The sequence below is a fragment of the Ranitomeya variabilis genome, chromosome 7 (genome assembly GCF_051348905.1).
Source record: "Ranitomeya variabilis isolate aRanVar5 chromosome 7, aRanVar5.hap1, whole genome shotgun sequence".
NCBI lineage: Eukaryota > Metazoa > Chordata > Amphibia > Anura > Dendrobatidae > Ranitomeya > Ranitomeya variabilis.
Window position 1 is genome coordinate 95,604,319 of NC_135238.1, and position 13,051 is coordinate 95,617,369.

The 13,051-nt window shown below is 46.2% G+C and overlaps 1 protein-coding gene across 5 annotated transcripts in view; it reads left to right on the forward strand.

The window, feature by feature from the left end:
* GLS (glutaminase) overlaps positions 1 to 13,051 on the forward strand; it is a 746,320-nt gene that overhangs the window by 280,109 nt on the left and 453,160 nt on the right. For all 5 annotated transcript variants that reach the window (XR_013218256.1, XM_077275591.1, XM_077275592.1 and 2 more), the window contains exon 7: positions 9,974 to 10,032. Coding sequence is in view for 4 of the 5 variants with exons in the window: in XM_077275591.1 (XP_077131706.1) it covers positions 9,974 to 10,032 (59 nt within the window). In the remaining variant the exon portion in view is untranslated. The remainder of the gene's footprint in view (positions 1 to 9,973; positions 10,033 to 13,051) is intronic.

Sequence of the window (13,051 nt, forward strand, 5' to 3'; positions counted from 1 at the left end):
GCACAATTTAGGCCTCCTTTGCTCTCCTGTCTTTTATGTGGCAGCTGTGCAGCCTCTCCCCTAAGCAAACACTCACCATTGTGATGCTGTGCAGGACAGAGACGGCAACCAGTGAGTGCTCTCATCAGTCTGACGGGGCAGTGTTCATTGGCCAGCGGCCTCCCTCCATGCTTGACACACACCCTTTTTCAATGCCAAAAGCTGGAGCAGCGCTCCAGCTAATTCCATTCACTTTAGTGGCTATGCACAGATAGACCACAGCTGACCAGTGCGTGGCAAAAGTTAATGGTTTGTTAGGCAAAATTACACCCCTCTCCTTCTGATATGAGGTGGTGCCTTAGGCAGCCAGCTACCCTGCCTACACTTCGTTCTGGACTTACATATAAGTATCATAGAACAGGAGAACTGAACTATGTCTTCTTAGAGACTCATTTGTTGCAGCTCTCACAGCTCTGCTGTATTGCAGCAGTATTGTATCCCTGACTGCCTGTGAGATAAAAGCTGAAACTGAGTGGAACCTGCAGATGTGTCAGGTATAATGCAGTGAGAGCAGAGAGGTGTTATTACACATCACACTGGTAACTCCTCTCATAATAATCTCTGGAGGCAGATTCTCATACAGATCAAAGTGCGGCCCATAGATCATGTACACATATGAAAAATATAACACAACGGAGGAACTATGATGGTCTTTGGAGGGAGGTATAGATATATATCTATATATATAATTGTCTAAGGGGTACTTCCGTCTTTCTGTCTGCAACTTCACGGAAATCCCGCGTCGCTGATTGGTCTCGCCAGCTGCCTGTCATGGCTGCCACGACCTATCAGCGACGGGCACAGTCCGATTAGTCCCTCCCCTACTCCCCGCAGTCAGTGCCCGGCGCCCACATACTCCCCTCCAGTTACCACAAACACAGGGTTAATGCCAGCGGTAACGTACCGCGCTATGCCGCGGGTATTGTTACCGCTGCTATTAACCCTGTGTGTCCCCAACTTTTTACTATTGATGCTGCCTATGCAGCGTCAATAGTAAAAAGATCTAATGTTAAAAATAATAAAAAAACAAAAAACCTGCTATACGCACCCTCCGTAGTCCGACGATGCGCTCACGCCGGCCGCCATCTTCCGTTACCAGAGATGCTTTTCGAAATTACCCAGAAGACTTAGCGGTCTCGCGAGGCCGCTAAGTCATTTGGGTAATTTCGCAATGCATCCTGGGAACGAAAGATGGCGGCTGCCGCGCGTATAGGGACAGCTTCGCTGGATCCCAGGGGGTGAGAAAATAACTGTTTTTTTATTTAATTATCTTTTTTTAACACGGATATGTGCCCACACTGCTATATACTGTTATATAGCGCGTGGGCTGCATTATATACAGCGTGGCTGCTATATATACTACTTGGCCAGTGTTATATACCGCGTGGGCTGCGTTATATACCGCGTGGGCTGCGTTATATACCGCGTGGGCTGCGTTATATACCGCGTGGGCTGCGTTATATACCGCGTGGGCTGCGTTATATACCGCGTGGGCTGCTTTATATACCGTGTGGGCTGCGTTATATATACCACGTGGGCTGCATTATATATACCGCATGGGCTGCGTTATATACCGCGTGGGCTGCTATATACTACGTGGGCAGTGTTATGTACCGCGTGGGCAGTGTTATATACCTTGTTATATACTGCATGGGTAGTGTTATATACCGCGTGGGCAGTGTTATATACCGCGTGGGCTGCGTTATATACCGCGTGGCTGCTATATACTACGTGGCCAGTGTTAGATACTGTGTGGCCTGTGCTATATATTACGTGGCCACTGTTATATACTGCATGGCCTGTGTTATATACTACGTCGCCTGTGTTATATACTGCGTGGCTGCTATATACTGCGTGGGCTGTGGTATATACTATTTGGGCTCTGTTATATACTGCGTGGCCACTGTTACATATTGCGCGGCCTGTATTAACGCATCGGGTATTCTACAATATGTATGTATGTATGTATGTATGTATGTATATAGCAGCCACATAGTATATAGCACAGGCCACGTAGTATTTGTCTTCTATATACTACATGGCTCCTATATACTACGTGGCCTGTGCTATATACTATGTGGCTGCTATATACATACATACATACATACATATTCTAGAATACCCGATGCGTTAGAATCGGGCCACCATCTAGTATATATATAATTTCCAAATTGGAGAGAAACCCAAATAAACCCTCCATGCACTGATTTTGGACACCCTCCCTTTAATGTGTGCCCACATCTTTCCCGGCACATGTCAGCTGTTTTGAACAGCTGACATGTGCCCGGAACATCCACGAGTGGAATCCATTAAGCCTATGTGCCATCCCCTGATGATGCCGCTAGCCAGGTGAAACATGTTGGGGGACGCTGGTGCAAAAAATTTGTTCTCATATTCTGCCAATATGTATTAGCATACCGGGTGCTACACACTTTCTAAATATAAATTAGCAGGAATACTGCATAAAATAACTGCAGCCTTCTGAGGCAGATTAGAGACAAAACATTTTATACCCTTTGTGTATTCTTTATTTTAATTACCGTATATACTAGAGAATAAGTCGATCCGAGTATAAGCCGAGGCACCTAATTTTGCCATGAAAAATTGGGAAAATTTATTGACTCGAGTATAAGCCGGGTATGCATTGTCCCCTCATCCCTATCCTGGAATACATGGCTCCCCGTTCCTGTCCTTGTTTGTATGCATGGCTCACCGTCCTTGCATGCCTGGCTCCCCATCCTTGTATGCATGGCTCACTGTCCTTGTATGCCTGGCTCCCCGTCCTTGTATGCATGGCTCACCGTCCTTGTATGCCTGGCTCCCCATTCCTATCCTTGTCTGCATGGCTCCCCATCCCTGTATGCATGGTTCCTTATCCCCATCCCTGTATGCATGGCTCCTTATCCCCGTCCCTGTATGCATGGCTCCCCATCCCTGTATGCATGGCTCTTTATCCCTGTATGCATGGCTCCTTATCCCCATCCTTGTATGCATGGCTCCCCAGTCCCTGTCCCTGAATTCATGGCTCCCCCGTCCCTGTTCTTGTATGCTTGGCTCCTTATCCCCTATCCTTGTATGCATACCCTACTTACCTTCCCTACGTACCCTCGCTGCATCTTGTTTCGGCGCCAGCAGCTCTTCTGGCCGAGCGATCATGTGTCCCCGCTCATTAACTTAATGAATATTCACTTCACGCCTATGGGAGTGGAGAGGGGTGAATATTCATTACCTTAATAAGCGGGGACTCGCGATTGCTCAGCCGGAAGAGCTGCTGGCACCGGAACGAGATGCAATGAGGGCGCGCAGGGAAGGTAAAGTAGAATGTGTCCTGGAAGCCGGTGGCTGCGGCTGTAACTGTGCGCGCTATAAGAGAAATTAATATTCACTACCAGCGTAGTGAATATTAATTTCTCTTACCCCCATGACGGCACCACGGAGAGAGAGGGATCCACCCTCAGGGACAGGAAACCCACAGGTTAAAAAGGCGGGACCTCTCCTCCAACTCAGTTCGGTTTCCTGTCCCTGACGGGGAACCCACAGCTTACCACGTCGTCGCGGGATACCAGGGACCATCTGGGCCGAATTCAGGCAGCGGGGGCCCTGCCGCGGTCGTAGATGGATGTCCTCCCTGAAAGCACATTCCGGGGTCGGCGGGCACTGTGTGTATGTGTGGAGAAGAGGCAGTGAAGAGGAACCGAGTCTGCCTCTTCTCTTCCACAGCAGCCGGTAGTAGGTAGCGGCGGCTACCTGGTGTGACACCGCCGGTCTGAGGGGCTCATGGGAGGAGGTGACAGCGGTCACCGACAGGAGGCTCTGGTACGGTGAAGCAGCGGCGGCTGCGGCGATCCCTCCGTCCCTCCTGTGAGCCGGCAGCCAGTAGGGCGCGCGCGAGGTCAGGCGGCAATTTACTGCGCAGGTGCGGGGGGGTCATTTCCAGGGCGGCGTAAGGTACCTCTGGGTAGACCGGATGTTGCCTTGCGCCGCACAATGAAGATAAAATCGGCAGAGAAACAGGACACCGATGCTCAAATAGTACCACTATGAGTGGAAAAGAGCAGTCGGTGGAGGAAACTCCGCAATCCCCGCTGGAGAAAGACCCGCAGGAGCGCCGTCACCCGCAGAGGAGACAAAAGCAGGATTAACCTATGCAGCGCCACAGCTCAGGATCCCAACGCAGCAGAGACTCCAGTGGATCCAGGAGGAAAACAGTGGTTCAAATGGAGGAGGCATCCCCAAGAACAGAACCGGTATCTTCCTCACGTTAGGAGGGTAAGTGACCTCCGTGAATATATATATTCTAAATAGGGGTTTATTGTATTTCTTAGGGGAAGAAATGCCAGGCGAAAACCAAACATAAAGTGTGCCCGCTCTGCTCAGCAGATTTACCAGCTACATGGGCAAAAAAGCTCTGTGCCTTATGCATAGAGAACACCATAAATGAAGAGACCCCAAGATTTGCGTCTGAGCTCAAAGACTTAATTAAAACCCAAGTAGAAGATGCGCTAAAGAGTGTAAAAAGCCGTAAGAGAAAACGAAAAAATAGATCCCCAGATTACAGTTCCAGCAAGGAAGATAGTGTACCTTACAGTTCGGATAGCTCTACATCCTCCTCCTCATCATCCTCCGCATCCTCAGAAGGCGGCCGCAACTGTTTCCCTATTGAAGAAACATGCTTTAGTTAAAATGGTTAGAACAAGCATGGGGCTGGCAGACACTCGTTCTAAAAAAACTGCACAAGACCTTATGTTTAGTGGCCTAGAACAGAAGAAACATATGGTGTTTCCGTTAAACGAAAAAATACAGGCCGTAATGAAGGAGTGGAAGAGGCCAGATAAAAAAGTCCTGTTAACCCCTAAAAGGAAATATCCGTTTGATGACCCAGCTTGTGCTTCATGGGGAAAAGCACCAAAATTGGATGTCGCTATTGCGAAAGCTTCTAAAAAAATTCGCTTTACCCTTTGAGGATATGGGAACCCTCAAGGATCCTATGGATAAGAGATCAGATGTATTCTTAAAAGGATCCTGGGAAGCCGCTAGCGGAGGGTTAAAACCTGGCATAGCTGCTACATGCACGGCCAGAGCATTAATGGTTTGGCTGGATCACCTGGAGACCCAATTAAAAAATAAAACACCAAGAGAGTCTATATTGGTCTCTGTGTCAATCATGAGGGGAGCTGCGGCATTTTTAGCAGATGCTTCCATAGACTCAGTAAGGCTGACAGCAAGATCAGCTTCATTTTCAAATGCAGCCAGAAGAGCACTATGGCTGAAGTGCTGGCCAGGTGACTTACAAACAAAGGCAAAGCTATGCTCCATACCGTGTGAAGGGGAATTTTTGTTTGGGCCTACCCTAGATGATATCCTCGAAAAGACAAGAATAACGCTTTTCCAGGATTTCCCAACCAATCCTATAGGCGGCCCTTTCGAGGGAAGAAATTTATGTGAAGACGTCCCCCAAAAAACCAAAAAGATGGATGGGAAGATAAAAAATTTAAAAGGGGAGGCTTCATGTTCAACAAGCCGGATAATAAAAAACAGCCCCAATGAAGGTGCGCCCCAGGTAGGAGGGAGACTGACTTACTTTCTCCAAGCCTGGAAAAAAATATCTGGGAGCACTTGGACTTTAAATATAATAGAGACGGGCCTAAAGCTGAAATTTCATACAAGGCCACACCATCAATTTGTAGTAACACCGCAAAGGAAATCCGAGATCGAACAGCTGAGCATCCAGAAAGAAGTCCTCAGTCTACTAACAAAGAATGTCCTACAGGAAGTCCCACAACAGGAGGAAGCAACAGGTTTCTACTCTCCTCTTTTTCTTCGGACAAAGCCGGACTGGACTTTCCGAGCAATAATAAACTTGAAGAAATTAAACAAATACCTAGTGACAGAAAAGTTCAAGATGGAAACAATAAAATCATGTGTCAGAACCCTTCATCCGTCTTGCTTTATGACCGTCATAGACTTAAAAGACGCATACTATCATGTGCCGATCCATCCGGATTACCAAAAATATTTCAGAGTGGCAGTAATGATACAAGGGGAACTGAAACATTATCAATACAGAGCGCTTCCGTTCGGCCTTGCCATTGCACCGAGGGTGTTTACAAAACTAATGGCGGAAGTAATGGCCCACATAAGGGAGCAAGATATATTGATTGTCCCTTATCTGGACGACATCCTAGTGATGGGCAGATCTCCTCTCCATTGCAGTCAGCAACTAGACAGAGTAATGGCAGCCCTATCAAATCTAGGGTGGTTATTCAATCTGGAAAAATCCAGACTTATCCCAACACAAGTACAACAATACTTAGGGATAATAATAGACTCAACAAAACAAGAATGTCGTCTTCCAGAAGTAAGTGTCCAAGATGATACAACTAGTGGACCATTTGAGACATTCTCCAGTCTTTACTTTAAGGAAAGCAATGTCTATACTAGGATCAATGACGGCTTGCATTCCAGCCGTTCAATGGGCTCAGGGTCACTCCAGAGATCTCCAGTGGGAAATATTAGAAGCAGAATTCCGCTTAAAGGGAGATTTAGAGAAGCGATTAAAAATATCCTCACAAACAATAGCTTCCCTAGCTTGGTGGACAGACCCGTCCAATCTCATCAGAGGAGTTCCATGGGTATGTCCGGTTTCAGTAACCCTGACCACGAATGCAAGCCCATGGGGTTGGGGAGCCCACCTAAACGGTCAAATTGCTCAAGGTCCTTGGTCAGGGGAAGAAAAACCCCTCACTTCAAACATGAAAGAGCTTTTGGCAGTAAAGTATGCCCTCAATCACTTTTTAGTCTCCCTCCGTTCCCATCACGTAAGAGTACTGACAGACAACAGGGTGGTTGTGGCGTATTTGAATCATCAGGGGGGGGGGCAAGGTCACAACCTCTGATGAAAGTGACAAAATCCATCCTGTCTCAAGTAGAAGCCAACCTGTCCTCCCTGACAGCCCTTCACATCAAAGGGACAGAGAATCAGACTGCAGATTTTTTTAAGCAGAACGCAACTAAAACAGGGGGAATGGGAATTAAACACGAAGATATTCAATCACATAGTGGATCGGTGGGGGGCCCCAGATATAGATCTGTTTGCAAACAGTCAAAACCGGAAAACACAGGCATTTTGCTCAATAGATCCACGGGGGAATCCAGTGACCCTAGACGCTTTTCTAATTCCCTGGAATTTCAAACTAGCTCATGCCTTTCCTCCGATAGCTTTAGTTCCATTAGTTCTAAAAAAGATCAGGGAGGACAGAGCAAGAGTGATCATGATAGCCCCGTTTTAGCCAAAAAGAACGTGGTTTCCATGGCTACGCCTAATGTCATTATCAGAGCCTTGGGTCCTCCCAGATATCCCAAACCTTCTGCGCCAGGGGCCAGTAAATCATCCACAAATAAAAAACTTGCATATGACGGCCTGGAATTTGAGCGGGAACTTTTAACTGGGAGTGGGTTTTCTCCAAATCTAGTTTCAACTCTGTTGGCCAGAAGAAAACCAGTAACTACTATGGCAAAGTCTGGAAAAAAATTCCTCTCTAGTTCAGGGGTCAGCTTATCAGAAGAAATCCCAATTCAGGAAGTACTGGAATTCCTCCAAAAAGGGTTAGAGAAAGGCTTGGCAACAAGCACTGTAAAAGTTCAAATCGCAGCATTAGGCGCCCTTTATAACCATGACTTGGCAGGGAACCACTGGATAAAAAGGTTTATTAAAGCTTCAACTAGATCTAGACCTGTCATACATCACACTTATCCTCCCTGGGATCTGAACCTAGTTCTTTCGGCACTAACTAAAGCGCCTTTTGAACCCCTATCGCAGGTTTCCTTAAAAATAATTTCCCTGAAAACCGCTCTGCTGGTAGCACTAACCTCAGATCGCAGGATCAGTGATTTGCAGGCTCTATCAGCTTACCCACCTCTAACCCAGATATTAGAGGACAGAGTGGTCCTTAGGATTGATCCATCCTACCTTCCTAAAGTGGCATCAAGATTTCATAGAACCCAAGAAATATCTTTACCATCCTTTTGTCCAAATCCCAAAAATGAAAAAGAAAGAACTCTGCACACGCTAGATGTGAAGAGATGTCTAATCCATTATTATCAGCCACGAGGGAGTACAGGAAAGGGAGGGCTCTGTTTGTCTGTTTTCAGGGGCCAAACAAGGGACACAAAGCATCAAAAGCCAGGTTGGCGAAATGGGTAAGGGATGCCATCACCTTGTCATATACCTAATCCGAGGAAGAGGTTCCAGACACAATTAAGGCCCATTCAAACAGATCGGTGGCAACCTCTTGGGCAGAGCGAGCTCGATTGACCAGATATGTAGAGCAGCCACTTGGTCCTCTCCCTCTACATTTTTTAAGCACTATAAACTTGACCTAACTCCCTCTTCAGACTTAACCTTTGGTAGAAGAGTTCTGGAGGCAGTAATCCCACCCTAAATACACATTCTTTGAAATTCTCTCCGTGGTGCCGTCATGGGGGTAAGAGAATATCGTAGTTACTCACCGATAACGGTATTTCTCTGATCCCATGACGGCACCCGTATATTCCCTCCCTTCACATATGGGTGTGCACACTACTAATGTTTGTCACGCGGTGTCGCAAGAAAAATAAATAAATATATATATGTATATGATGATTTTTGTGCTTGTAAATAACCAATTAAATTACAACTGAAGTCCTGTTAAGGCTCTGTAAACCAAACTGAGGTGGAGGAGAGGTCCCGCCTTTTTATCCTGTGGGTTTCCTGTCCCTGAGGGCGGATCCCTCTCTCTCCGTGGTGCCGTCATGGGATCAGAGAAATACCGTTATCGGTGAGTAACTACGATATTCTCTTTAGCAGCGGGCACAGTTGCAGCTGCAGCCGCCGGCTCTTTCCTCTGTGACCCGCTGCTCCACCGCTCCCCCTCCCCTGCAGTCTCTGGGACAATAACTCATATATAAGCCAAAGGGGGCGTTTTAAGCACACAAAAAATGTGCTGAAAAACTCGGCTTATACACAAGTATATACGGTAATAGAAATAAAAGTTACATTTGATTTGATGGTCTTCTATATGGAAAATGTGGATTTCTCTGGAATATGACATCGGATCATAGATATCAGATATAATTTGATTCAGCTTCCTATGATTTACATGCCCGTATAGATGACTTAGGAGGGTTGATCCTACTGATAGATTGTCCGTGTTTTCTTTAGACATGGTATTGTATGAATACTGATGCCAAATGCTCACCAAATTCTGATATGTGAATAAGTCCTTATTCATCTATTTTCAAGTTTAAAAAAATCTATAAATGTTAATGGTTTATGTTCTCCATGCCATTTATTAGTTTTGCTGCTCGTCTTTGTTAGGCCAGTGTCACACTTGCGAGAAACTCGCGCTAGTCTCTCACATCAATACCCATCGCTGCTGCCGGCTCTCGGGACCGGAGCATTCAGCTGCATAGAAATACATGCAGCCGCACACCCCGGTCCCGAGTACCAGCGGCAGTGCTGGGTATTGATGCCAGAGTCGCGCAAGTTTCTCGCATTGCACTTGCAAGTGTGCCCCTGGCCTTATTCATACTAACTGAAGAGAATCCCTGTTTTGTACTGGCAACCAGAACTGAACTGCAAAAAGCGACTAAGCAATGAAATTGTAGCATTGAGCAATTCTTGGTGATTCTTGCTAATTTAACCGTTTTCATTCACATATTTTAAAGCAATCAATAAATCGCTACATTTTAGTGCTCAGATGTTCTTTAATAGTCTTTCACAAGATCCAGTTAGTGTCCAATTTTTATAATAGTTGAAAGTCGTTGTAGCAGAGTATTTATGTAAATTGATTTGATGATCTGTTTATGATAATTATCTCAATTTTGTATTTTTTTCGAGGAATAGTAAATTCATATGTGTGCTAGTAAAATGTTGCTGTATCTTTATGTATTCCAGAAAAGCCACACAACCCAATGGTCAATGCCGGAGCAATCGTTATCACTTCGTTAATAAAGGTATGTTTCCTTTCATAATGACTGCTGGGAAATATTTGAGAGGGAAAGTAAGAGTCAGAGGCAAATTTTATATAATATTTTTTGGTCACACAAGTATGAATTGTAATCTTTTGATGTTTACCATTCACAAGTTGTGTGGGTAGTGTGAAAGTCCATATTTCACTCACCACTAATGTCATGTTCCTTTTCACAAGGACTGTCTTTCTCTGTGAGTAGTATAGGAGCCCATTGAGAGAAGAAAAATGAAATTACAATACATCAATGATAATCCATAACATCACCTTATAGTGGTCTAGTTAGTTAATTTAAAAAGGCAGCAGGGTCCAAGGACTCTCTAGGCCTTCTCTCTCCCTCTGTAGTTGCGGCTGTGGTTTGGGTGCCAGAGCTGTATTGTTTTTTAAAGGGAACCTGTCACCCCCAAAATCGATGGTGAGGTAAGCTCACCGTCATCAGGGGCTTATCTACTACATTCTGTAATGCTGTAGATAAGCCCTCGATGTTACCTGAAAGAAGAGAAAAAACATTAGATTATACTCACCCCGGGGCGGTCCCGCTCCGATGGGCGTCGCGGTCCGGTCCAGGCCTCCCATCTTCATTCCATGACTTCCTCTTCTTGTCTTCACGCCGCGGCTTCGGCACAGGTGTACTTTGTCTGCCCTGTTGAGGGCAGAGCAAAGTACTGCAGTGCGCAGGTGCCGGAAAAGTCAGAGAGGCCCGGTGCCTGCTCACTGCAGTACTTTGCTCTGCACTCAACAGGGCAGACAAAGTACGCCTGCACCGGGGCCGCGGCGTGAAGACCAGAAGAGGACATCATGGAATGAAGATAGGAGGTGCTGGAGCGGACCTGAGACACCCATCGGACCGGACCGCAGCGGGACCGCCCCTGGGTGAGTATAATCTAACCTCTTTTTCTCCTCTTTCAGGTAACAATGGGTGCTTATCTACAGCATTCCAGAATGCTGTAGATAAGCCCCTGATGACTGTGGGCTTACCTCATCATCGATTTTGGGGGTAACAGGTTCCCTTTAAGCTCTGCTTGATCGGTACAGTCCACTATTCATCATCGTCGTAAACTTCCTCTTAGGTTCTTCTGTTTTCTAGACTCAGGCCGAGGTTGTCTCTGGGGGTCAATGGAACAACAGGTGCAAAACATATTCCAATGTAGTTGGCGTACTGGACGGGTGGACAGACCCTGCAACTGGGTTGCCAGCATATTGATGGCCTATATCAAATGGTCATGAGGTTCATTATGAGAGCAGACAATCTCGTACAACACTTGTACAGTCGTCGTGGGATTCCTGGATCCAGACCTCTCAGCGGGGTCCATGGCCCAAACGTAATGTATCTCTGGTGGGTGTGAACCCAGTATGCCATGGGCCAGGCTTACTCGAGAGGCTTCACTAGGGGCCTATCGAGTCTTCACTATAGCCTCTGGTGGTGAGGATAGACTGGGATGCTGGTAGACATCAGGTCCAACGCAGTCCCCGGGACTGCAGCAGATGACTGGAGGGTCAGAGGCACATATGCGCAGTACTGGAGGGCAAAGACAAAAATGTGGTCAGATGGTCCGAGTTTGGAGTAGTCAGCACAGGTTAAGGATATGTAGCCAAGGTCAAGAGCAGAGAGGTCAGACAGGACGGGTAGACAAGCTGGTTCTGTAACAGGAGAAACAGAAACACACTAGCTGAAACAAATCACTTGCAGGACAAACAGACTGGGAACTAATGTTCAGGCGGGAGAGGTAGGTGGATCTGCCTAATGCCTAATGAAGGCCCTGCTAGCACAGGATAGGCTGGGGAGCAAAATATCTGCAGGACCTAGCAGGGTTAAATTCCAGCAGAGACTGGCCACGCTCCTTTAAGGCTAAATGAATGCCATAAGCAGATGTAGCTGTGCAGCAGGAGGCAGTCTAGCGGAGCGGCCTGACTCGGGGAGAAGCGGCACGGTGAATAGAAGGATGCTGAGGAGGCATGTAAGGCATATATACACACACACACACACACTGTTTGTGTGTGTTATATATAATATATATATATATATATATATATATATATATATATACATACATATACATACATACATACATACATACACACACACACACACACACACACACACACACACACACACACACACACACACACACACACATATACACTGCGTGCATAATTATTAGTCAAGCTGTTTTTTGGATCACATGATACTTTTTATACATGTTATGCATGTTGTCCTACTCCAAGCTGTTCAGGCTTGAGAGCCAACTACAAATTAAGTAAATCAGGTAATGTGCATCTCTGTAATGAGGAGGGGTATTGTCTAATGACATCAAAACCCTATATAAGGTGTGCTTAATTATTAGGCAACTTCCTTTCCTTTGGAAAAATGGGTCAGAAGAGAGATTTGACAGGCTCTTAAAAGTCCAAAATTGTGAGATGTCTTGCAGAGGGATGCAGCAGTCTTGAAATTGCCAAACTTTTGAAGCGTGATCACCGAACAAACAAGCGTTTCATGGCAAATAGCCAACAGGGTTGCAAGAAGCGTGTTGGGCAAAAAAGGCGCAAACTAACTGCCCATGAATTGAGGAAAATCAAGCGTGAAGCTGCCAAGATGCCATTTGCCACCAGTTGTGCCATATTTCAGAGCTGCAACGTTACTGCACAAGGTGTGCGATACTCAGGGACATGGCCAAGGTAAGGAAGGCTGAAAAACAACCACCTTTGAACAAGAAACATAAGATAAAACGTCAAGACTGGGCCCAGAAATATCTTAAGACTGACTTTTCAAAGGTTTTATGGACTGATGAAATGAGAGTGACTCTTGATGGGCCAGAGGCTGGATCAGTAAAAGGCAGAGAGCTCCACTCCGACTCAGACGCCAGCAAGGTGGAGGTGGGGTGCTGGTATGGGCTGGTATCATCAAAGATGAACTTGTGGAACCTTTTCGGGTTGAGGATGGAGTGAAGCTCAACTCCCAGACCTACTGCCAGTTTCTGGAAGACAACTTCTTCAAGCAGTGGTAC